Source organism: Oculina patagonica, chromosome 12, assembly GCF_052425735.1.
Source record: "Oculina patagonica isolate OP01 chromosome 12, crgOcupat, whole genome shotgun sequence".
Taxonomy (NCBI): domain Eukaryota; kingdom Metazoa; phylum Cnidaria; class Anthozoa; order Scleractinia; family Oculinidae; genus Oculina; species Oculina patagonica.
Window position 1 is genome coordinate 22,930,076 of NC_135769.1, and position 26,679 is coordinate 22,956,754.

The window sequence follows — 26,679 nt, forward strand, 5'->3', positions numbered from 1 at the left end:
CATAGAAATTGATCTGTATTCATTTTATAGAAAGAATTTGATCGCTACTTGCGAACTATGGAATCACCTTAACACCACAGATGTTTTCCAGGAAGCATAGAACGAGATTCTTCAAATAAGAACAGTATAAGAAACAGCTTGATCTGGGGGCGGGGAGTACTTCTATGTATACGCTAATAGGTCCCATTTTAAACCTTCCAGGTCTGTTATGGGGTTTCACTTCCGGCCTTATAATTATAGTCTGAGATGGGATAGCAGAATGGCGAGAAAATATGTCAAATTTATAACTCTCCGTTTCAGTACCCAAATCAGGCCGTTTTGAAATATGCAAATATAACTTTGCATCGCGCATCTTTACTTTTTTCCAGGCACGCGCGTTCAAGCAAATTTTCAAAGTACGTGTTTGTGCCAGGTCTGGTTTTGTGCAACGTCATTTTTAGTAACACCTCCCTCCCTGTTATTCAAGGTACTGAATCAAGTCACGTAATTTTTTTCTGAAATTCAAATTTATTTACAAAAATAAAAGCTTGGCATTTGCACATATCTAGTGCAGTTCTAGCCTTTTTCTTGGAAAAGCCACTACATATCTACTTTCTGTGGACTATTCAAGTACCGTCTTGGCACCGTTTACTTCAGTTTCGGTATTTTGAAACGTTATTACTCAAGGTGCGACATGCAAAATTTTCCTCCATTAAATGTAAATTATATTTATAGTTGACAATGCTACAAAATGCTAGTTATCAGGCATTCCACTTAAACTAAAAGCAAAACAAATATTTTGAATAAACATGACGAGCTTGGGGAAAAATCCTAACTAGCAGGAGGCAGACTAGATGGCTATTTACAAGCACGACCGAGGAACCAGGGTTTGCCAGGAAAAAATACCAGGCCACTTTGGTTAGAGCGGGATTTGAACCCGAGCTAACCCGAGACCTTGGATTTCACTTACGTGACAATATCGAATCATTGGAATCGATCCCATCCTTATCAGGACCATCGCGACAAGAAAAAATAGAAGAATTCGACCGAAAACTTGACTTGGGTCTTATATTAAGCCCGAGTAAAAAGCAGAAATAGGAAAAAACTAAAAAACCGGCAAAATAAAATACAGATATACTTAACAATTATTCCACGAGCGCGCGTTGGATATGAGATGGTAGATAGCCAACGAGGTGCGTAGCGCCAAGTTGGTTATAACGATCTCACATCCAACAAGCGCGAGTGGAATAATTGTTTTACTAAATAAACGCCCAAAGAAGTGCAATATTTGAACTTCCCAGCTGTTTTCGTTGACGCGTATCGGCTATCATATTTGTGGTCAATGATATATAGCTCATATACCATTCCCTGTTAACTAATCAAAACTCAGGAATTGCGATATATCATTGCTAGCTTTTAATAAAAATATATATAAGCATTGCTGTAATTTCATATGTTTCCTTGAAACTGTTATCTGTAAGTATCGTTTAGCTGGCTGGGGGCTTAGTGGTACTGTTGTCTGCTCATATGCATTTCTGTACTGAAATCAAGTCTACAAGAGTAACTCGACTAACTCATGTTTTGGGTTGTTTACATTGTCCATGTAGACATATTATGTATGTACGTTTTCATTTTACAGTTACATAACAGAACATTTCCTTTTTTTCTTTAAAGACAGCGTTGACCTGGCACGTTGAAGTCTTGTCCTGTTTGGTAGCCTGGAAGTGTTTGGCGCTGAGGGAGGATTATGGCCGCTTGATTTTTGAGAGTTGGATCCAGTTGCTGCTTTATTGGCTGATAGTCCAACAGCGTTCAAACCTGAGGAATAACTATATGATGTACCAGGCCGGCTTGACAGCGCACCAGCAGCACGTGAACTGCTTGTTACAGCAGTACTTAATATGGCCTGCGCTTTGGTATAAGATACTGCTGTTTGAGAAGAGCTCGGGTTTGGTACTGGCCTGGACGCTTCTGAGTGTGAATACTTGATGATGTACTCTGGGTAGAACTGATCAGTATCAAAAACGACAAAGATGGTTGGATTGTTTATGTTATCCACACATGAGTCGTACAGGTCGCTTGCGGGATTTGAAGGCTGCTTTGGTGGTGGTCTTCGATACCCAACGCGGCCCCTAGTAAAGGAACCAACAAGAACTTTGGCCAGGAACATGAATTGAAAGTAATCGACATTTCTCGTTGCGTAGCTGTCGCTGTAAGAAGCATTCACAGCAAAGTAGCTTCCCTCGCCATACGCGGTCTTGTTCTTTCCGTGCATACGCCAATCAAAATTCTGTTTGCAGATGGCTTCCACAGTCTCAGGGCTTGTTCCGTGAAACAATCTTTTCTCGTTGACATTCAAGGTTCGCTTGTAGACCGCCAACTGCATGTTTTCCTTTTTTCTGCGACCAACAAACACAAATCAGAAACCTCTCAGTAAGAGGGTCCTGAAAGGGGGGTACCAAATCCCATTTCCCAGCCCAAATTTTGCCCAAATCCCATTTCCCAGCCTATCTTTTGTCTAAATCCCAGTCCCAGCAGTAAAATTCCCAGTGTGTGGAAATCTGGTCTCAAGCACATTATATCTGTGTTGTTTTTTATTGTCCTAAATGTAGTACACTCCCTGAACTTTCCCTTTCTGTGCCCTATATAGGGATTGAACCCAGGCGCAGGAAAAGCGATTCCAGAGTAACTTGCACTGAAATCCGTCCTCTCACCCTCCCCCCCCCCTTTACAAAAAAGGGGGGGAACCAAACCATATTCCACAGCACCTTTGGACACGCACGCGCACAGATGATAAATTCAAAAATTTAGTATTTGTGGATTTAGTACCTATTCTTTTATTACGGCTTTAGACAAAGTTTATGTACAATATTTTTTCTTGCAGATCGCGCGCTTTAGTCGCATAGTTGAATTTTTCATTTTAGCGAACTATTTTTACCCTAACGCACATGTTACATGTAAGAAACGTCTCTGTCGTTTTTCATTGGTTTGTTTTTTAAAAGCATGCACATGCAAGTTATCCTAGACTTTTTTTTTCGCACCTGGGTTGCAGAAGGGATAGTTCAAGGACTGGACTACCCAAAACCATGTTCTGCTAGTTATTATCATTTGTCTTGTAGAGAATAATAGAAATTTTTTGTAGCTTTAACTAAAGCTATCAAGTTTTTATCCCATACCTACCACTACCCTGACTGACAACAACTTGCTGTCACTTCTTTTAAATATTCCATTTGTGCCGATCCTCAGTCATAGCTGTTCTGCTGAGTATAACTTAATCACTTACACGAAAATTGATCGAGACTTGATGGACACTCGTGCAGTGCGGTCATTTTGTTTCAGAGTTTTCAGCTTTTTAACTATTCAGTGCCGGACTTTAAGAACATAACATTATAGAGCGCAAAATATGCTGGTTTAGTCATGTACTGACACGCTTCCCATTCCCATTTTTTGTTTCTGAATCCCAGTCCCAGTGAACTAAATCCCATTTTCCCAGTGAAAATATAGGCAAATCCCAGTCAAAATAGGCAAATCCCAGTTCCCATTTTACCCCTTCAGGACCCTCCAGTAACGATCAAATCAGTAACGGCCAAAAGTCGTGCCAATCTTTTCATAACCTTCTATGCCTTTATGTACAAGGCTTAGCATAAGCTGTGCCCAAAATCTCATGTTATGGATTGTCATCGATCAATCATTGTTTTTTATTGGTTACTAATCAATAATAGATGTAAGACCCACTAGTCCATGGAAAAGTCATAACCCACTAAAAAGTTTGAAAAATGTCGAACCAGAAAATTGCCAATCATACTTCGTTTACGTCATGAAAACTCAGCTCTTCTTTTTCTAGCTTTTGATGTTTGCTGTTCCCATTTTCAGTCAGTGAATAATAGAAAAATGATAAAAATTCAAAATTCAAAATGATAGAGATTCTAATTGATTTAAAAATTTTGATTTTGAATTTCAAAAGGGTACAGATTCTATATTGATTGTTTGTCTCCATCATTTGACAAGGTTTGGGGACCATTTTTCTATCAACTACCAAAAAGCTGCAAAAAGTTATTTCGCTTTTTTTCGTAATAATACTCCATCCTTCGTTTCCTTTATTTTGTCTTACTCGAAATACTTCCTTCATTTTCGGAACTAACAGAGCATGACTTCAGCTGGTGGTAGAAGTCGAAGCTATTTAAAGGGACAGTATCACGAGAATCACTTCGAAAAGTCAAAGTCTAAAGAAATATAAATATTAATGGTCACTTTAAAATAATGGTCTAGCTTTGTTAAAAATGACTATAACAGTCCACTAAAGTAACAAAATATGTATTATCATGAGTTATACAGTCATGAAATTTTAAACAAAATTTGAAAACGACTTGCAGACGTTTTCAAACTCTGCCCATGTGTCGTGGATGAATCGTTAAAAACTAAATACATATTGCTCTCCTTTGAAATATTCAGGTAAAATCTTCACCTTGGTGTTCTAGGCGCTTGTTGTGAATGAGTTGAGCTATGAGCAATAATTTTAGCTCCGTTAACTGCGAAAATGCATCAAAATCGCCATGATACTGCCCCTTTAACAAACCGTTCTGACTGTCTGAAAATTTTAGCCAGGTGTTGTTACTTTTATTGATAGATTAAAATACCTTTGATACTTCTCCCACATGAAAGGGTTCTGCACACGTTCAATGCTGTTGATCACTACTGGCTTATTCATCGTCTTCTTAAACAACGTCTCCACCTCTTTATATTCAGATGAGGTTGAAGATAACGAAACGCGTTGATATTGTTTATCAGACGGCATTGAGGTCCAATAGCTTGGGACATTAGCACTTGTGGCATTTTTGTCCGCTTTCAGCTGGGCAGATGACATTCTGGCAAGAGACCTAAGAAAAATGTTTTAATGAGGATACAACTGATAGCCTTGAATAGTCACTCAAAGGGGATCATGCTGTAAAATTTATAATGGAACAAGTCAGTCAGTAAGTAAGTAAGTAAGCAAGCAAGCAAGCAAGCAAGCAAGATGGCAAGCAAGCAAGCAAGCAAGTAAACAAGCAAGCAAGCAATCTGATTTAAAAAGTTGATTTTTTTACTATAAATATTCGCGCAAATCGTATATGAAATCGGAGTCTTCTCACTGCACGTTTTGTTTGTTTAATATTCCCAGTGCTGTTATCTTCTTTTCTCTATGAAGTAACAAAGGCCCATTTTTCAGAAACCAAGTGACTGTGATATATAGGTTTTTTTAATTAATTTATTTTTAGGTCATTGCCCTGTAATAGTATTGCATTGAAATGGTGGCTTTTTTCTATGCGGCTTAGTCCGCGAGAAAAATAAATCGTCTTTTCTCGTAAACGAGTATGGTGACCTATCAATTTTTTCTCATATTTTGAGTGTAGCGATCAAGTTCCTTCTGTAAAACGAAAACAGATCAATTCCTACTATGATGTTTGAAAGATAATTAAGGTAATCAACCAGTAGGCAAAGTTTGGTTGAAAATCTATGTTCAGTTCTATTTCGGGGCAATGACCTTAATCCATTTTCACTGCGCACTGAAGAGACACACAATAAAAAGAAAAGAGTTCCCATGCATTTGGTGATGAAGAGGAAGAGAGAAAATTCAGGGGCACCCATCGAGAATATAGTTCAAAACCACTTAAACATAGCACCGTTGAACGTATTTTAGTATTTAAACGATAGATATAGGCATATTTTTATCCCCTCAAATTTTTTTTATCTGTTCGGAGTTCCTAGCTGAAAGTCTAGTGATCCGAAAGTTATAGGGATCAAAACTTACCTTTTCGAAAATTCAAGCCAGAGAAAGGCTCCCGAAAATTCTAGGTGACCTTTTTAGAGTAAAAAATCCGTTAAAAATGAACAATTATACCATTTTTTAGATGCTCGAAAATCCTAGGAAAGGCAGGCAAGCAAAAAATTTACAATGAATGTTCCGAAAATTCTAGATCTCAAATCGTCTTCCGAACAGATATTTTAACGAAATATTGCGTTGGGTGCCCCTGAAAATTTTCAACACATACTGTATTTGTTTTAAGACTGATCGAGTTCCTCTCCTGCTTGAGCTAAGCAGGCGTGGGTGGGTTTTTGTTATTCATAATAAATCCCTTTGCACGTACCTTTTGAGTTTCCGAATGTTTGCTTCCGATTTAAATGTCGCCGGTCGTCTTCTCGCTTTCTTTGTAGTGCCGTACTTCAAGTTTTTCTGGTGCATCTCAGTTGCTGGTCCCGCAAAAAACAACTTGTATTCTTGGTCTGAAATTCTAAATTCAAAGCAGTTGCGTTTGTTCAGGAATGCCTCCTCTATAGAGTTCTGCAAATCTCTGCCCTGCAAATACACAAAAAGTTTATATTTAATTGTTACGCAATCAAGTTAGTCCCAGTTGTCTCTTCAACTCGCTTGGCTCGGACAACTTCTCCATAATAAAATCAAAGGCTCTTCGAGCAACCTCATGGTAATTCGATGAATGAAGTGCCGACCTCCGCATTTTTTCTAAATAAGTGTCCAGTAACGTAAAGCAATCTCACTTTGCTTTATTTTTCCACGTGAGTTGCGTCATTGATGGCTCGTGCTCGCAGGGGTCGTCAGGGCGCTATTCAGTTTTCACAACCAAAATATTTACTGGTTATTGTATTACCTTTGAACCTTTTAAGCATTAAGAATTTTGTTTGTGAATATGTTTACTTTTCTGTCAGCACGTATAGCGTTATTTTTGAACAGCGGCAAAAAATTGAGAGAAAAGATACGCCCGAACACTTCGTGTATCTGCTCGACTCAAAAAGATGAATCAAAGTCTCTTCGAGATACCGACTTTTTTGCATGAAGTATGAGTCGAAGGTTTATCCTGTGCATTGTTCTTCGAACTTATCATTACAGTTGCTTTGTAGTTTAGTTTAACAATTTCCTATCTTCGCGGAGGAAATGCAGCCATATAATTTTGTCAAAAATGGCTCGTCCGCGCCGGGTATTTATACACATATTCCTCAACATTACACAAATAAACAGTGCAAATTTCACCGAGATATGACAATTCTATACTTTAACATTGCAAGGACCTTTCGAGGCAGTCGATTACGGCAGCGAAATTAGCAAATGAAACAACAAAATATGCGTTCGACGCTTTGTTTTTGCGACGAAAAAGCACGAAAAAAATACGGATATTTCCGACTACTGTCGGAGAAAACATTGCGCATATTATTGCGGCGTAAACAAATCGATACACTCAAGCTGCGTTTCGTCTAGGCTCTGCGAGGGTCGGATATCAAGACAGCTTCTTCGTGGGCTTAAGAAGGATTAAACAAAAGCCATATATACAGTGAATGCTTTCGAATTATATTTGAAGATGAAATACGACAAAATTTTGCTGCCTTTGACTGAAATTCCACTCGAACTGCGTCGATACGATCGCATGTTGTAAAGCCGATTCATGCAACATTGCTGTCAACGAGAGGTCACGCCCCTAACGACCTAGGCTGATGACGAAATAGATGGCGCTTGTAGCGACCAAATTTGGCCTAATTTTTAACCGCTCCTAAGCTAAAAGAAGCCCCCATCTCTTGCATTTGTTTTAACTGAAAAAATATTTTTGGTATGGTTTATATTTGACGTTTGTAACTTTTTAAACGATGTAAGTGCTAGTGATTATATATTCGTGTTTTAGTTAAGCAATCCATTGTTTGTGCGACGCTTTTTAAAAATCGCCTTTCAGACACACGTGCGTTGAGATAAGAAAGCTGACATGTCACTTTTTAAATTGTTATATAACGTTTGTAAATGTGACAAGTCGCGTTTTTTTCCACGAGATCGCAAGTGATCACCCACAGCTGAAAGTAATCCCTTGAGAAATTAAAACAGTCCCTTGAGAAATTAAAAAAATCATTTGAGAGTTTACAAGAATGTGAAATTTTCCCTAACATAACTGTTATTCTCCTACTTTCGCTTGTAAACAAGCAAAAAAGTCGAAAAAAACGGATGACGTGACACGAGGCGACGTGACGCGAAACAAAAACGTGCCGTGGATGTTGTGTTAACTAAAACACGTCACAAGGCGAGCGTAATAATTTTTTATAACAGTTTAAGCGTAACTATGTGTAGTTCATAGCGCCAATTCCGTATTTTATCACAAAAATATTTAAGTGTAACCTTTGAATCTTTTAGCATTAAGTAAATTTGTTTTGTGAATATGTTTACTTTTTTTTAGCAGCGAATAAAATTTGAGAGAGAGATGCGCGTTTCTGCACGACTCAAAAAGATCAAGAACGGATGACGTGACACGAAGATGATGTGACGCGAAACAAAAACGTGCATGAATGTTGTGTTCACTAAAGCGCTTCTTTGAATGTTTTCTTACGTGAATGGGTCATTGATAGCCTATGCTCTGAGGCTTCGTTGAGCGAATTCTATTCTCTTTTATCACCAGAGGATAAGTGTAAGTGATCCTCTTTCGATTTGTTTTGTGAAATTCAATTTAGTTCCCTGAAAGAGAGAGACCCTGGAACGAGGTTGAAGAATAATTTGTTTCTGATTGACATGTGCTGAATGCGTTTAAAGGACCCTTCTGTCAGCACGTTTCTCGTTTAATTATGAATTAATTGCGGTTTGATATCAGAATCCAGTGAGTGATTGAGTGAGTGAGTGAGTGTTCGAGTGAGATCAAAGGCTCTTCGAGCAACCGGGCTCATGGTAATTCGATGAATGAAGTGCCGACCTCCGCATTTTTTCTAAATAAGTGTCCAATAAAGTAAAGCAATCTCACTTTGCTTTATTTTTCCACGTGAGTTGCGTCATTGCTGGCTCGTGCTCGCAGGGGTCGTAGCGCTATTCAGTTTTCACAACCAAAATATTTACCGGTTAGTGTATTACCTTTATGTGAAATACCGCGAAATTCGCTAGAAATTCGACCAAATACAAGTCAGTTCAACATATTTGAAACTTATCTTGGCTGTTGGAGCTGTTTACTTTGCCATAAACGTGCAAATTTATCTTGAAAATTCGTCAAGGCCACGAGTAAACATCGTACCAAACTACCAGGCGTTCTTAGATTGATGTTGCGAAAACCTGGGGACTGGTGGCAAAGAAGACTTTTCGTTGACACTACACGAATTGAAAGCAAACTGCTGTCTGTAGTAATGCAGGCACACGTTTAATCGTACACGAATGAAGACACAAGAATGTTTTGACTTCACAGATGGATTTAAACCTTTGATCTAGAGCAATCTGACCTTGGAAACTGCAAAGCAACACAAGAGAGCGATGTGGAGAAAATAAGTTTATTGCATTACGGTTTTCGGCTCTGAATTGCAGCTGAAAAAGGAGGTTAACCGGCCAAGCATTTCGGTAAAGCTTTATTCGTTTTTCTTACCGCTTGAAACAAGTACAGTTGCCTTCAGAATTGTGTTGGATGAATTTTTGTGTCTTTTTTCTTGCCCTGAATTTCACATCCTTCTGATATTTTTTTCAGGAATCTTCCTTTTTTTCTTTCTTGTTTGCTTGTCAACGAAAATTTGCCCCGAAAATTTCCGCGAAAATCTCGCGAAATTGGCCGTTTTCTCCGCGAATTTGTCTCTTCAAATCCCGTGAAATTTCACTTTTTTCCCGCGAATTACTTTTTTTCTGTCAGCACGTATAGCGTTATTTTTGAGCAGCGGAAAAAATTTGAGAGAAAAGATACGCCCGAACACTTCGTGTATCTGCTCGACTCAAAAAGAGGAATCAAAGTCTCTTCGAGATACCGACTTTTTAAGAATGAAGTATGAGTCAAAGGTTTATCCTGTGCATTGTTCTTCGAACTTATCATTACAGTTGCTTTGTAGTTTAGCTCAACAATTTCCTATCTTTGCGGAGGAAATGCAGCCATATAATTTTGTCAAAAATGGCTCGTCCGCGCCGGGTATTTATACACATATTCCTCAACATTACACAAATAAACAGTGCAAATTTCACCGAGATATGACAATTCTATACTTTAAAATTGCAAGGACCTTTCGAGGCAGTCGATTACGGCAGCGAAATTAGCAAATGAAACAACAAAATATGCGTTCGACGCTTTGTTTTTGCGACGAAAAAGCACGAAAAAAAATACGGATATTTCCGACTACTGTCGGAGAAAACATTGCGCATATAATTGCGGCGTAAACAAATCGAAACACTCAAGCTGCGTTTTGTCTAGGCTCTGCGAGGGTCGGATATCAAGACAGCTTCTTCGTGGGCTTAAGAAGGATTAAACAAAAGCCATATATACAGTGAATGCTTTCGAATTATATTTGAAGATGAAATACGAAATAATTTTGCTGTCTTTGACTGAAATTCCACTCGAACTGCGTCGATACGATCGCATGTTGTAAAGCCGATTCATGCAACATTGCTGTCAACGAGAGGTCACGCCCCTAACGACCTAGGCTGATGACGAAATAGAATGGCGCTTGTAGCGACCAAATTTGGCCTAATTTTTAACCGCTCCTAAGCTAAAAGAAGCCCCCATCTCTTGCATTTGTTTTAACTTCCAAAATATCTTTGAAAAGAGCGAGTTTTTTTGGTATGGTTTATTTTTGACGTTTGTAATTTTTTAAACGATGTAAGTGCTAGTGATTATTTATTCGTGTTTTAGCGTTAGTTACGCAATCCATTGTTTGTGCGACGCTTTTTATAGATCGCCTTTCAGACACACGTGCGTTGAGATAAGAAAGCTGACATGTCACTTTTAAAATCCTTATATAACGTTTGTAAATGTGACAAGTCACGTTTTTTTCCACGAGATCGCAAGTGATCACCCACAGCTGAAAGTAATCCCTTGAGAAATTAAAACAGTCCCTTGAGAAATTAAAAAAATCCCTTGAGAGTTTACAAGAATGTGACATTTTCCCTAACATAACTGTTATTCTCCTACTTTCGCTTGTAAACAAGCAAAAAAGTCGAAAAAAACGGATGACGTGACACGAGGCGACGTGACGCGAAACAAAAACGTGCCGTGGATGTTGTGTTGACTAAAACACGTCACAAGGCGAGCGTAATAATTTTTTATAACAGTTTAAGCGTAACTATATGTAGTTCATAGCGCGAATTCCGTATTTTATCACAAAAATATTTAAGTGTAACCTTTGATCCTTTTTAGCATTAAGTAAATTTGTTTTGTGAATATGTTTACTTTTCTGCCAGCACGTATAGCGTTATTTTTAGCAGCGAATAAAATTTGAGAGAGAGATGCGCGTTTCTGCACGACTCAAAAAGATCAAGAACGGATGACGTGACACGAAGATGATGTGACGCGAAACAAAAAGGTGCATGAATGTTGTGTTCACTAAAACGCGTCTTTGAATGTTTTCTTACGTGAATGGGTCATTGATAGCCTATGCTCTGAGGCTTCGTTGAGCGAATTCTATTCTCTTTTATCACCAGAGGATAAGTGTAAGTGATCCTCTTTCGATTTGTTTTGTGAAATTCAATTTAGTTCCCTGAAAGAGAGAGACCCTGGAACGGGGTTGAAGAATAATTTGTTTCTGATTGACATGTGCTGAATGCTTTTAAAGGACCCTTCTGTCAGCACGTTTCTCGTTTAATGATGAATTAATTGCGGTTTGATATCAGAATCCAGTGAGGATTGAGTGAGTGAGTGAGTGTTCGAGTGAGAAAATGCGGCCCATAACATAACCTCATCACCATTCGGTAAAAATGCGGCCCATAACATAACCTCATTACCATTCGGTAAAAAGGCTGGTTTGGCCAGCCGAAATATAGTACACGAAATTCAAAGGGTGCTTTCCATTTTCCAATTGCGACTGGTCGGACCAACAGGAACTGACCGTTGAAAAATGGAACGACATTTTCCGCTTTATCCGGGTCACCCGAGTGAAACGGTCCTTACCATTTTGCATTCCTTTCCCCAGTTTCCCGCATCTGTGAGAAGCTACTGAACCAAAGTAGGACAACTGAACAGTTTGTCAAAATGGAACGGGAAATTTCGGTCCGAACGGTCCGACCCGTGAACTGAAAGTTGACCACCTCCAGAGGTGGTCCCGAATATTTCGGTCAGATCGAGCCGAAACAGACCTTTCCATTTGATTTCCGACGAAATTTCCGAAATATTCGGCTTAATGGAAAACACCCAAAATCAGTCTACGTTGAGTCGGTCTCTGTTTATTCCTCGTAAGCTCGCCTTTGTGTTTCTCTGTAACATGTTCACACCGAAAATGTCGTGTCATATGAAGTGTGGCTTGAGTTAGAGTGGTGCTTTTATGGAACAATTCTCTTATTTGCTTGATCGAATCTACACTCTGGCTGAATGCTGTTGTAAACACTGAAACACACAAAACATCCTTTATTTTACACGGTGTTGTTTAAAAACAGAAGGCTTGCTTGTGCACGAAACACGAAAACATTTGAATGATAAAAAAACATATACAAAATGGTCCATTGATACGCTGCGTTATTATTTTGCGTTTTCGCAATTCGAGAGCGTTTTCATTTCTTCACCGCGTTAAGCCGTTCAAAAGAATCAAATTTACTTCCAATGGAAAGCATTAAAGTAATATATGACGTAGTCCAGGTAGTCTACGAGCAGTCCCAACTCTTCTTAGTCCGTCGTGCGTGAAGCACAATAAAGAGTGTGGTATAAACAAGAAATATACAAAAAACTTTAATTCAATTAAGTTTTTGGTATATTTCTTGTATATTTCTTGGTCTAACCAAGGAGCAATACCGAAGATAAAACCCTTTTTAAAGGCCTGGTAAAACGAGGGAAAATGTTTCCAAAAACACTCGTAGCGAGCGCATATTTCCTTTATGTTTTCCAGTTTTGCCACAAGCAAAGCATTGTTTCCAAGAAGCAAAATTTGCTTCTGCTACACGGCAGAAACATTCCGTGTTTCCGCGCGGCATGGAACCATGGCAAAAGGAGGAAGCAATTATGGAAACAAGTTTCCTCGTTTTACTGGGCGTAAACTCACCAAGTGGTCTACACCGTACTGTAGCCACATTCCATCCTCATCCTTCCAGTACCAGGTCCACGCTGTAGCCACTGGATTGGAGGGATTGTTGGCGTACGATTCTGTCGAGAGGCGTCTTATATTGGCCATATCGTCGTCGACCTCGTCCTGTATAATCATAACCTTGTCATCGAGTAGAAAGTTTACGTCAAGCGGCAGGAAGCCCTTGCTTTAAAAAGAAGATAAATAAATCAAAATGTTAATGAATTAACAAGCCTGAATTTTGATTTCATTTTTTTTTTAGCTTTTCAGTAACGTTTTCTGTTTATATTTTCTGTCCTCCAGCTTTAACGTACACTTATCCAAAACTCCACGAAGCATTTGCAATAAAAACACTTTTATATAAGAGAAATTGAACCCTCGATCAACTTTTAATCTGGCCTGGGTTAGTGTTACTTGGCTTTCGAACAACCTGGCCCAGGATATCTTCTTACTAATTCTATACCCTTGTCTTTATAACTCGAACCTCCTTCAACACGAACAAGGTTCGAGTTTAATTTATTGGGGTTCAACTTTACAGAATACAGGAAAGCCGTTGTATATTCGACGGTATTCAACCCAACCTTCCCCGGCATCGTGCCCTGCGATCCTATTATCAACGAAATCAAGTAAGCGTATTTTCTATAGCATGGTAGAAAATAGTTACACAACACTTTCTCGTGGTATGCTTAACAATTATTCAACGAGCGCGCGTTGGATATGGGGTGGTAGATAGCCAACAAAGCGCGTAGCGCCGAGTTGGCTATAACTATCTCTTATCCAACAAGCACGAGTGGAATAAGTCACATATCTTTTGTACTACGTGTATGTGAATTAAATGATGTGACAAACGTTTTAAAAGTTACTAGTGACTGTATGGTCTGTATGGAACAATATCCTAGCTGATTTCCTGCGTTAGTCCTTTATCTGCTAAAGATTGAAACCTTAGCTTTGTCTTTTTAAACATCCGGCGATTAATTCAGGTTTCTCTTGCCCTGCTTAAACCAATGCAACTTGCCTTTCTAAAGAAATCTGAAAGCCTGAAGCTGAGCACTCCTCTAACATCACGTCACAGTACAGTTCCTCCAGTGTCTCGTTGTCCTTCTCACAGAAACTCTTCCATTCATCGACTTTCGGAGCTTTCAAACGGTATTGCCAGTGGTAAGGCAAAGAGCAGTGGTGTTCTGAACACTTGACACCTTTCTTGCATAAATTGCCAAGAAGGAACTCTGAGCAGATGAGTGCATCTGGCTTATCCTGATGAACATGACAACCTGCTGACACAAGTGAAAGAGTTAGGGACGTTTATGCATACACTTCACTTATTCACGTGACGTACGCATATAAGAACCTGCATTTTTCCAGCAAGTTAGCATAAACAGGTTCTTATATAAATTGTACGTGTTAATATTTTCTTGAGAACTAAAAAGTTTTTGTTGCTACAATGAAACATCCTAACTCAGTCATATTGGAATACTATTTACCTACTAGAAGATGGTTTTCCATGTTCTATTTTAACAATAGAGTGTTTTTGTCGAGGAACTATCGGCTGATAGTTGCCCCGCGGAAATTTGATGTTCTTAAAACAAATATTAGCCCGAGAAGCGAAGGCCTTCCGCCGGAGGGCAAATATGCTAGTTTTAAGAACATCAAATTTCCAAGGGGCAACTATCAGACCGATAGTTCCGAGGGGCAGAAACACTCTATTGTCTTTATTGTTCACCACTAAATTTTCTTCCGCGCGCACATACAAAAACAAGCACCGTGAATTATTTTTACTTTTGAGGATAAAGAAACTCAATTGAAAGCCGAAATTTAACAAACGAAACAAAGCCAGACGAGAAACCCACTAAATGCAGTGAATTTGGTTGGGGTTTTTTGTCTGTAGGAGCTTGTTTACAAAAAAAGTCACGGGCGGACACTACGATCCGGGCATTTTTCACGGGAGGGCACTATGGGCTGATAGTGCCGTCCGGCGGACGGGCACTATCGCGTCACGTGTTCAATTTAAACCAATCAGAATCGGAGAAAATTTAGTGGTGAACTATAAAAGAAATTATAGTTCACCACTAAATTTTCTCCGATTCTGATTGGTTTAAATTGAACACGATGACGCGATAGTGCCCGTCCGCCGGAGGGCACTATCAGCCCATAGTGCCCTCCCGTGAAAAAATGCCCGGATCGATAGTGCCCGCCCGTGACTGTTTTTTGTAAACAAGCCGCCTGCAGACAAAAAAACCCAACCAAATTCACTGCATTTAGTGGGTTTCTCGTCTGGTTTTGTTTCGTTTGTTAAATTTCGGCTTTCAATTGAGTTTTTTATCCTCAAAAGTAAAAATAATTTACGATGCTTGTTTTTGTATGTGCGCGCGGAGGAAAATTTAGTGGTGAACAATAAAAACAATAGAGTGTTTCTGTCTCGGAACTATCGGACTGATAGTTGCCCCTTGGAAATTTGATGTTCTTAAAACTAGCATATTTGCCCTCGAAGCTTCGCTTCTCGGGCTAATATTTGTTTTAAGAACATCAAATTTCCGCGGGGCAACTATCAGCCGATAGTTCCTCGACAGAAACACTCTATTGTTAAAATAATGCACGCTTGAGGTCTATAAAAGCTGCTAGTGGATGCCCGAGCCGTAAGGCGAGGGCATTCAGCTGCTTTTATAGACCTCAAAAGTGCATTATTTTCTTATAGGACATAGGAAAACCATCTTCTAGTGGGTTTAGAATATAGCATTAAAAAGAGCACAGAACGTACAAGACTCGCGGCCTCTCACGGCATTTACAAACGCACGCAACATCGGTAAAAGTGAAAGTTTAGTTTATTCTTTTCTTTGGCGGCTTCTTTATAAATAAACCAAGATACCATTTCATTCATATTTCTTATTTATAGTCCTTTCTCCGACTACCAAAAGATTCTCACAAAGCCGACAAATCTAGTTGAAATATTTACGCATTCAAGCCGACTTCAATTTCATTCAAATGAAAAATTTCCATGTGTTCGTTTCGCAGCAAGTTTTTCAAATTCGCCTCGAATTTCGATTTAAAAAGAACAAAAGTGGTGTGTTCTGTCTTCAGATTGTGGCTAAAAAAGGTTTCTTACCTCAAAGCGTTTCTAGAGTCCGGCTTGTTTTGCTAAATAATTTCCAATCAATTTCGGCAGTTCACGGCAAAATAGTGGCGTACACAACTCCAAAGAAAAACAACAAATTTCAGCGATTCTTTCTTCATCTGTCGCTTCCTTTGGCACTGTCTTACTTCCATTTAAGGAAGTAAAACGTTTCTGATAAAAACTTGCTGCTTTAAAGCATCATTTAAACAACAAAACAAGAGAATAGAGGCGAAGTCGACGAAGTCGCGCGTTCAGCGAAATTCGACAAACAATTCGCACATCCGGGGTACCGGGCTTCTATAGTTTTCAGCTATGTTCTATAAAAAATAATGCCCGCTAGAATTCCATCGCGCGTATACAGCGGCTATATTCTAAAATCCATTAGTAGAAACTCAGCTGTGTTCATTGGAAATCCGCGGATCTGATTGGTTCCTCACTTATTCTATTCGCCGAAGAAAACGTCGCGCGCTCGCGTAGCCTTAGCGGTAATTTCTCGATTGTTGTCTTCAAAGTGCACAATATTGTAGGTGGACAAATTTAGAGTTTCAAAACAATAGAGCCTCGTTCATGAGCGAAGCCCGGCTGCGCCTCGTTGACTATTTGCTATAGAAAACTCGGGTTGTAGTCTAATTGTTAAATAAAGTGAGAAAACAGTATGAAGCTCACGTTGAAATTGCTATACAGCACGCGTACTCACTGAAAAGAAGCACCTGTGTATAGTATCTACATATACTATAATGACGTTGCAAGGGATTTAGCTCAATTTATTTTCCCAGTAGAGCTTTTATTTGAATTCGAATTCTAAGTTTTAAATAAATACTATGCATAGGAATCTGTTTTAAATTTTAGGCTAAAACAGGTTCTTATACAAAGGGGGTATAAAATGGAAATTTTAGCCTAACAGGTTCTTAAATTTTAGGTTCTTATATTTAACTAGCCTGCGTAGCTGGCGGTATTTTTGGGTTTTAAAGCGTGTACAAGCAAGCGGCGCAGCCGCGAGTGGCTTGGGGAGGAGGAGTTGAAATTTCAACTCCTCCTCCCCAAGCCACTCGTGGCTTCGCCGCTTGCTTGATACCGCCAGCTACACAGGCTAATATTTAACAATTATTCCATGAGCGCGCGTTGGATATGAGAAGGCAGATAGCCAACGAGGCGCCTAGCGCCGAGATGGCTATAACTATCACTTATCCAACAAGCGCGAGTGGAATAATTGTTTTATTAAAAAAGCCCAAAGAATTGCAATATTTGAGCTCCCTAGCTGTTCTTGTTAATGCGTATCGGCTACAATATTTGTGGTCAATGGTATATGAGCTCATATACCATTGCCTATTAACCACTAAAAACTCAGGAATTGCAATATACCATTGGTAGTTTTTAATAAGAGGGCTTAGTATAATTTCCAGAGGTGTATTAAATTCTGATTGGTCGAGAAGCTCAGACTATGGGCCAATCACCGCGCTAGGCGGTGAAATTGACTCAGGTGGCCAGCCAGCCACGTTGCCACCAGGAGTGAACATGCGGCATTTGCTGAATGAAAATTTCTCTCATTTAAAAGAAATCACTCCAAGTGATATTTAAAAATTGAATTTTGCAAATTAACTACCAATTTTGGACCGAAAATATGTCAAGAGATAAGAGATGATAACGTGGCCTCAGTCAGGACTGTAGTCTCATGGAGCGAGAGGACACGCAGGCCCGAACGACATCATTTGATGTAGAGACTGGTCGGAGACTGTAGTGTGTGTTTTAGAAAAAAGCCCAGGCAGGAAGGACCCCGACCGCTCGGGGTTCAACAATAACACGCCCGGGAATAATTGTTAATAATGATTTACTTATTAACTAATTTAAGAACCGGTAAATATTAGATTTAAAAACCGGTATCAAGGTAGATAAGGGTAAGAGAAACGACAGTGGCTTTTATCTATGTCATTTGAGTTTTTGGCTACTTTTCCGCTTGTAAACGGGAGGTGACCATTAGCACTTGAAAGGCTCAGTTGCACTTAACAGCTGCAATCAATCGATATAAAGAAGGATTTGCAAAAACATTCAGCCAAAGATGAAAATGAATATTGAATTTTATACCTTTGTCTGAGTCATCATAAACCAGTATCATCCTTTTCACGACGTCTGATTTCAAGTGCGCCATGTGGTACCGCTCAAGAACTCTCCGGTTATGGTCAGTGGTCATGGCAGATTCGTGATCTAAATCGCAATCTTCTTCGCTTTCGCACTTCTTTTTGATCATATCTTTACAAATGTGTATCTTTGAACAATTCTGACCTTTTGTGCAACTTCCTTCGTTATAGTCTAAACAGACTTGGGGTAAAGATAGCTGTATAACCTTACGAAGATCTTCTGCTGTAAGGCCATTCAACATAATGAGTTTGGAAAGGAACTTTCGGTCCTCGTCGTACTGAAAACTGTGATTCATTTGACATCTGTCCCCAAACCGGCAGAAACCAGCGATGTAATCCCAGCACACGTGCAAGTATTGGCAATCCTCTCTTGTGCAAGCCTGGGTGGAACATAGCTGTGCCCGAGGACAAAACACGCTGACCTCCATGACTTTTCCATCTTTTCTTTCGCTGAGAAGGAAGCTTTCTTTACTTGCTTTAAACCACTCTGCAATGTCCTTACATCCGCTAGGAAACAGATCCTGTCTATTTGAAATGGCAGCAAAGGACACGGTCCCATTAAATTCCTTTAAAATGCAGTCAAAGACAGCCTTTTTGGAGGGAGTACATTTCTGTGGGTCTGGAGGAGAGCTGCATGAACTTGAAGCGGGAAGCTTTCGCTGGCACTCCACTTTAACAGGGTCTTGCGAAGCGGTGAAACGGTCAGATTCTTTGAGGTCAGTGGATTTCTTCTCATCACTATCCATCACCCCTTCCTTCACAGAATCGTTACGGTCATCATTTGTGGGTAGAGAACTGAGAATGGCGGGAGCTGGTGTTTCCTTCTCATTAGTGCTTGAAACTTCAGTGGCTAAGTGATCGTTCTTTGTTTCGCATGAATCCACTAGACATTTCTTCTTCTGCAAAACGTTCTGCTCTTCCAGAACTAAAACACTTGGTTTGGATGCTGCACCAAGATTACTTGAGCTTTCTGTCGGGTTTGCACTAGTAATCCTTGAATTAGACACAGTAGAGGTTGAATAACTACTTTGTACAGCAATTCCGCTCGGTGTGGATGCTGCAGCAGCACTGAGATAATCTGACTTTCTCACAGCAGGTCGCACTGGATTATACGCTGTCACAGCATGTAAGCTACTGGGCGATAAGTCCAGCAGTGATCTCAGTGGTAAGACCGGTGCTGAGGGCAGGTTGCACGCGTTATAAGAAGCTGAAGTCGTATGATATTCAAATGAATAATACTTGATGATGTACTCTGGGTAGAAGTGATTCACATCAAAGACGACAAAGATGGTTGGATTTGAGTTGTTATCCACGCATGAGTCATGCAGATCGCTTTCAGGATTTAAAGGCTGCTTTGGTGGTGGTCTTCGATAACTGGGGTGACCCACAGTATAGGAACCAACAAGAACTTTGGCCAGGAACGTAAACTGTGACAAATGGTCATCTCTTGTTGCGTGACGGTGGCTGTAAGAGGCGTTCGGTGCGAAGGTGGCTCCTTCGCCAAACATCACATTCTTTCTGTCTAAACCCGGGTCAAAGTTGTTTTTACAGATGGCCGCCACGCGTCCTGGACTGGTTCCGTGAAACAATTTCTTCTCATTTATCTGCTTCTGATTAAGCGGAGCAGCTGCCATCATAGTTTCTTTATTCCTTGAAAAAGAAAAAAAAGTTATAACAATTCCCATGTTTACGTCAAAAGTCGTTTTTAATACGTACTCAGTGTTTTGAAAATGATGACATACTTAAAACCCCGAAAATACCATGTACGTCTATTTGACAGTTTTCTAATCGTGCATGTTAAGCTCTTGTTTACCGACTTTTTTTCACGAAAAATTATTACGTTACCTGCAGTACTTTGCCCACAACAACGGGTTCTGAACACGCTCGATACTTTCGATCACCGCCTCATGATTCATCGTTTTTCTGAACAACTGCTCCACGTCTTTAATTTCAGGTGAAGATTTGTCTAATGTAACGCGTGTATACTGCGCGTTGGGTGACAATGGGGACCAGTGGCTTGGAATGCAAGATGTCGGAGTGCTTTCCATTGTCTCTCTCTTAACTAAACAACCAAGTATCCTTTCAAGAAAGAAATTAAGATACTATTTAGGTCAAGACCTCAAAGTATTTTCCGTGTTTTTTTGTTGTCATTTTTTCCAATGTACAAAAGTACTTTCATTTTGAAGGAAACCTCAAAATAATAGTTGCGTAAGGAAGAAAAACGCCAAAGAAGTAAAAATTAACCCAAAATAAAGATGGACGATTAAGAGGTATCACGAGCAAGAAGCTTGAAACTAATAATAATAATGGTAACAATAAAATAATTTATTTGTATAACGCTGCTTCAATCGCTATCCAATAGCGCTTTACAAATTATTTGCGATTATTTACAATTGCTTACAATATTAAAAGTAACTACTATCTATATAAGAAAAAAAGCTTGGTCAATCGCAGTTTCAGGATGCGCCGTCCGTGAATTATTGCTGTTGAACTAGACGCTGCCTCCTTTTTCTTGGTGAGCACTCGTTCTGCCCATTATATTACGCAATGCATCGATCACACGGCGTTGCTTAGTCTATGTTTACATGGGACCGGTTCCAAACAGATCAAAATGAAAACCCGGACTGGATGGGCCTTCCATTTACACGGGAACGTTCTGGAAGAGGTCCGGAATGAATCCAAACGGATCCCTAACGGGATGCTGCTGTTTTGCAGGGCAAGTTTTGGATCCTTACCGAACCGATTCCAGAAACAACCATAAAGTACCAGGTGTTTACATAGAACCGTTTGGAACCAGTCCGCATCGGTTAACTGGTCGCGATTTTAGTGCGTTTTCTCGCCGCGATGTCGCACGGGAAAGCCCGTTATCAGAAGGGACACCACGGGGAAGTTTGGTCGCGCGCTAAAAAGATGCCAAAAGCTGATGTGGACATATAATGAGGGGTAATCCGAAACGGTTCTATGTAAACACCTGGTACTTGGTACTGAACAGACAAACTCACGAGAATATAAACTATAAGCGGTACCTTTTAAAGCAACAAGCAAGGATCAGCAAACAGTCGACCTCATCGCCTGATGAAGACTAGCAGTATTGCAGTCGAAAAGTCACGATCTACACCTCAAAGCGATTCCGTCGTGAGACAAACGAATAAACGTTTATCTTTACTGATATCCCCGTGTTTTTTAATTTGCAGACAAATTGCGGCGAGAAATTTCACTAAAATCGCCTCTAGTTTACAAGGGCGAAAAAGTGCACATAAATCGCCTGCGTAAACGGGTCTTAAAATTAAACGTAAGCGTGAACTGAACAGGCGCTCTCATTTCTTTACGCTTTGATGCCCGGGGGGGGGGGTACTCCCATATAAGGGCTATACGGGTATGTGCCGCTCAACAGGGTATGCTTTTTGCCCCTCAGACTCTGGAACAGGGTATAAAAATCACGCTTTTGACTCTGGAACAGGGTCGTTTTTTCGCCAGAATCATGATAAACACGATCAAGTTTGGCTATGAAACTCCGCTTTTCTCATCGCTTTATCTCAGAGCCACAGAAGAATTCAAGTGAGCCAGAGTGAGCGCTTTGTGATGTATACGCTAGTGTTTTTATATCTATCTTCATATATTTCCATTGTGGATATTGTCTGGAACAGGGTACCTATTTTGCAATGTTTGTCTGGAACAGGGTCGCAAATTCAGCTCTGGAACAGGTCCAGAGTCTCAGATACTCAGCGGCACACCCCCGTAGTAAATTTTAGGAGTACCCCCCCCCCCCCGGGCTTTGATGCAACTGAATCGAGAATGAAATTGTATTATGCATACCACTTAACGTCGTCCAGTTCTTCGTTGGATATAGGTTTTTCAGGTCTTCTTTTCACCTGTCTCTTGGCTTTAGTTTTCAAGTTCATGGCGTACATCACTCTTGTTGAACAAAAAACCAAGTTGTACATGTTCTCTGGGGTAGCAAACGTGAATGTGGCTCTTGGTTTCCTCTTGTCACACGAGTCTAGAAAGGCTTGCTCTATCAGCTTTTGCAGGTCTCTTTTCTATAGAGAAAAATTCTAGTGTTACTTATTGTTAAACTTATGACCACGAAGGCTTCATATTCCTTTTACTAGATTTTTTTTTTTCTTTAAGAAAATGTTCTATAGTGTTTTACAAAGGTACTTTGTCATATTATGAGTTACTTATGTCAGAGATACATGAGATTCCGGTGAATTGGCTTATTTTTCAGAGGGCTTAATTTTCGAGATGTGGGGTTATCATCGGAATTTCTAAATACAAACTTACCAATAAGTCTTTGTCATACAAATGCCAGACGTTGACATCATCTTTCCAATGCCATTTCCAGTTAGTGAATACGAGGTCAGATGGGCGAGTGGCATACATGTAAGACAAGGTGGACAGGCGCCTTAATTCGCCCACCAAGACAATGCCGCCACCCTTTGGCTTTTGAAATGTCATAATCTTCATGTTGTTCAGGTCAATCTTAACCTCATATTGCTGGTCACTAGGAAGAATTCCCTTCCTGAAAAGTCACAACAAAGGAACGACATCATTTCACACACCTAAGAATGTGTCAACGAATTTTGTAATTGTATTTTTATTTTTTTTTTTATTATGGTTGTTGTTTCGGAGACATCATGATGGTTTGTGAGTCAAAGTACATGAAATGACTTAAAGCTGTTCGCTGGCTAAAAACCTATTTGAGAGTATCAACTTGCCTTTCAAGACGAGGAACGTCAAGGGGCTGGGCTAGTTTAAAATTCACTTGGTCCTCCACATTCACATCACAGTACAACTTCTCTAGTGTCAAGTTGTCCTTCTCACTGAAGCTTTTCCATTCATCAAAAAAGGTAACTTTGTATTGCCAGTGGTAAGGCAAACGACAGTGATGGTTTTCGCATCTTAAGCCTCTGTAACATTTGCCAGTAAGGAATTGTGAGCAGATGCATGCTTCTGGCTTGTCCTGGTGAATGTGGCCTGTTGAAGGGAGCAAGGACATTGAAGATGATAGTTGTTTTTTTGCTTTTCTCACTAAATCCTCAATTAAACCAAAAATTAAAATGAACTTTTATTACAAAGGTGTCGTTGGCCAGAGCAACGTAACCTGACAACACACACAAAATATAAAGCCCACTGTCCAACAGATAGATAGCACTTCATACTTTTTGAGATTTAAAAAGGGAAATCTGGTAAGCTTCTTGGCACGGGTTCCTTGATAAACTAGACTTGGTGTCGTAGGGGCAATAATAAAAGGAGCAAATGTGCAACAGCAGAAAATTAAAATGATAACGATTCAGATAAAAATTAGCGCATGCAATTATTTCGAGGCATAAACAAACTTGGAAATTGCACTTCCAAGAAAACAATAAACGAAGTACAAAATGTATGAGCCATATTTCCTCAATTAATAGTCAGGTCAATTACTATGTTTTCACTCCGAGATATAGGGTGATTATTCAAGTTGTTTAGTAGTCTATAAGTTATGAAAAAGTTGCAACAAGTAAACTGAACATGGGCTTTCTAAGTGTTCTCAATTTGGTTTCTTCATTTTTTTTTCAATATCAATATCCTTCTCTTCAGTCATCAATCCGAGTCTTACTGAGACCCTGTCCACATTAACCCGGGTAAATTTGACAACGGAGAAATTTGAAAACGCCGTATAAATAGAGGATATTACATGGTTGCTTGGAGATATGTATTTTTTCTCTTGTTCTCGTTCCCCTTTTGCGCAAATTTTTTATTTTTTTTTTATAATTTTTTTTTTTCTAATTTTTTTTGCAAAAAACCGTCCCCTTTATAAAATGTTTACGTCCACATTTACCCGGGTAAATTTGAAAACGATACGCTTTATCGCCAATCTCGTCCCCAGAGGCCGGCGATCCTTCTGGTCTGTCAAGGGGAACGCAGGTTCTGGGAACGTGATTGCTTCATCGCACACAGAGTTACAACGCATGCACAGAGCTTTTGTTAAGCTAATCAAACCTGGCCTATCCGGGCAAAAAAAGATGTGTTTTTAAATTTACCCGAGTAGTTGAGGGTTTACTCACTTAATCGCTATGACAACTATATCTAGGCAGGGGGTAAAACGCGAGGGGGAGGTTGAAGGGGAGCAATTACTTGGGGAAGGCCATTATTTTAAGTACAGTCACCAAAGGGGATGTTTATTCTAGCGGGGAAGGGGGCATTTAATTGAGGGACTGCTATTATCCAAGGAAAAAGATATGTTAATACATCAAATTGGACGCATTGAAAATGGACGCAAAATCTCATTTCAGTTCGCAGTGTCAGTACTGCAAACTCCATACTCATGATCAGCTCTTCAGCAGAGGTTTAAGAAAAAACGTGTGCTACTCACATTTTGTATTGTCGCTGCCTGAAACACTGAGCTTGTCATCAAGAACCATCTTAATTAGGTCATGTTTGCCAATGTTGTTCAACATGAGACGTTTCATAACTGCCCGGGTTTGGTCAGTGTCCATGGCTGTTTCATGATCTAAGCCACACTCATATTCACCACTGCAACATTTCCTTAGATAACCACAGCACATATGAATCTTGGTACAGTTATTACCTCGCTTGCAGACGCCGTTGTTGTACTCAACACAAATCTGAGGTGTTGACGAAAGCACGAGCCTTTTGAGTTGAAGGTCTGTAAACTGATCAAGTTTGATCCTCGACAGCAAAGCTTTGTCTCTCTGGTCGTGGAATTGGTGATTCAGTGGACATGTTACACCACTGTTACAGGAATCAGTGATATAATCTCTGCAAACGTGCAGATTTGCACAGTCCTGTTTATCACACTTTCCATTATTGCTGTAATCCAGACAAAGACGTGCTTGTGCAGAGAAAGCGTGGACATGTGTAACCTTTCCCTGGCTGTCTTCTGTAATCAAAAAGCTGTCTTTTGTTTGGCGAAACCACATTTCAGCGCCATTCAATCCAAGGGGAAATAAATCTGTTCGTTTAACAATTTCTGAAAGAGAGGCCGTGGAGCAATATTCTTTACACAAACATTCGAACACTTCCGCCTCTCATTGGTAAACAACTGGCCATATTAGCTGAGATAGTCAGACTCGAAAATGTTTCATTTTCAGTTTTCACATTGTAAGTTCGGGGATCAGAAGGTTTTGTTTGGTCCTGCGAAGACTGTAAAGAAATGGGCGAATCCTAAACAGCTGGCATTCTCAGTAAAAGTGAAGCTTCTCTCTAAACTTGCATGATTTGCAAACTACCTTCCGCTCTGCTTAAACCAGTGACGCATGCGAGTCAGCAAGCTAGCCATGCGAAGCACAGGGAGGCTAAATGCATGCAAAAACCAATCTAGACTATAAATAGTCCCCTTTATACTTAGTCTGTCGAGCGTGAAGCGAAAACAGAAGCGTGAGAGAAAAATGAATGAATAGCTTTAATCAAAAAATAAAATAATTAAAGAACGTTCTGCGATATACGTGTCATTTACAATAACGTTCAGAACACGTTTTGATTATTGTATAGGTTCCCCACAAAATAAGATCTTAAAAGACTGCTCTTGGTCTGTACATGTGACCAATCTTGACCTCAGAGAGCTCTGAGAACCCCGCGTCCCCATCGCTGTCGCCTGGCTCCTCGGTCAGCAGTTGTTCGCCGGGAGAAACGAAAAAAAAAAAACGTCCTTGTCCCCAGGGCGTTTTTCCCTTTAAACGGGGAAGGGTGAGCGGGAAGGGAAAAGCGCGCTAGAGACGAGGTTGACTAAAGAATAATGCATCAATAAAGTCCATGCATATAATCGATACAATTTCAGAGGTGGCCAGGTGTCTAGCCTGCGTCGCAGCCGGACGTGTCACAAAACCTCGGTATATATCGGTATGGACTATACTAGCGTTTAGTTCGTCTGCAACGCAGGCTACCAAGTGTCGCGAGTTCAAATCTTTACAGATCTTTACAAATATTAACAGATCTATACAGGGGTTATTCTCAAATGATTTGGGCCCCGAATAACCTCTTACCAGATGGGATTGAAGTGCACGACTCAACGGAATTACTCTCAGCAGACTTCAATGGTCAAGTAATTTTCCCCCAGAATTCCCATTTTTACGACTGAATTTTTAATTCAGGAGTATAGTGGGTAGCCTGATGGCACTCGCACAGGTGGTTGGTTGGTTGGTCCATCAGCTGTAAACATTTTTTGTAACTCCGCTGACCAGCAGATATACTTGTAGAAAGAGTATAGAAGGCGGCCGTATAAAAGCGGCCGTATAAAGGCGGTCTTTTAAATTGAAAGCGGTTTTGCAAGGAAAACAAAAAGCAAAGAAACAAAATATGGCTGACAATAACGTGTAGAATTAAGTAATCGACCGCCAAAAAAGTGAACATTGAGAGCATTAATCAGTATTTACCGATCGATGACTTTTGTGTCTATCTTTCGAGCTAGCGTCGTACATGAAGGAGCATTCGAAAACTAAGTCGGGTTTCACATAAGCTTCATTAACGATGGTCGATGGATCTATC

General features: G+C 40.0%; 2 protein-coding genes across 2 annotated transcripts in view; both read right to left on the reverse strand.

Annotated features, from left to right (window-relative positions):
• Positions 1-182: 182 nt before the first annotated feature.
• Positions 183-26,679, reverse strand: part of LOC144632334 (uncharacterized) — a 229,078-nt gene continuing 202,581 nt past the window's right edge. Inside the window, exon 4 of the mRNA XM_078490962.1 lies at positions 183-194. The gene's annotated coding sequence lies outside the window, so the exon portion shown is untranslated. The remainder of the gene's footprint in view (positions 195-26,679) is intronic.
• Positions 216-25,558, reverse strand: LOC144632246 (uncharacterized). The gene is made up of 11 exons (XM_078490839.1): positions 24,548-25,558; positions 22,907-23,169; positions 22,477-22,710; positions 22,009-22,232; positions 20,038-20,271; positions 18,140-19,842; positions 13,960-14,219; positions 12,928-13,131; positions 6,105-6,313; positions 4,617-4,856; positions 216-2,378 (listed from the first exon to the last, which is right to left on the reverse strand). The coding sequence occupies exons 1-11, from the start codon at positions 25,113-25,115 to the stop codon at positions 1,619-1,621; spliced, it is 4,899 nt and encodes a 1,632-aa protein (XP_078346965.1). The 5' UTR covers positions 25,116-25,558; the 3' UTR covers positions 216-1,618.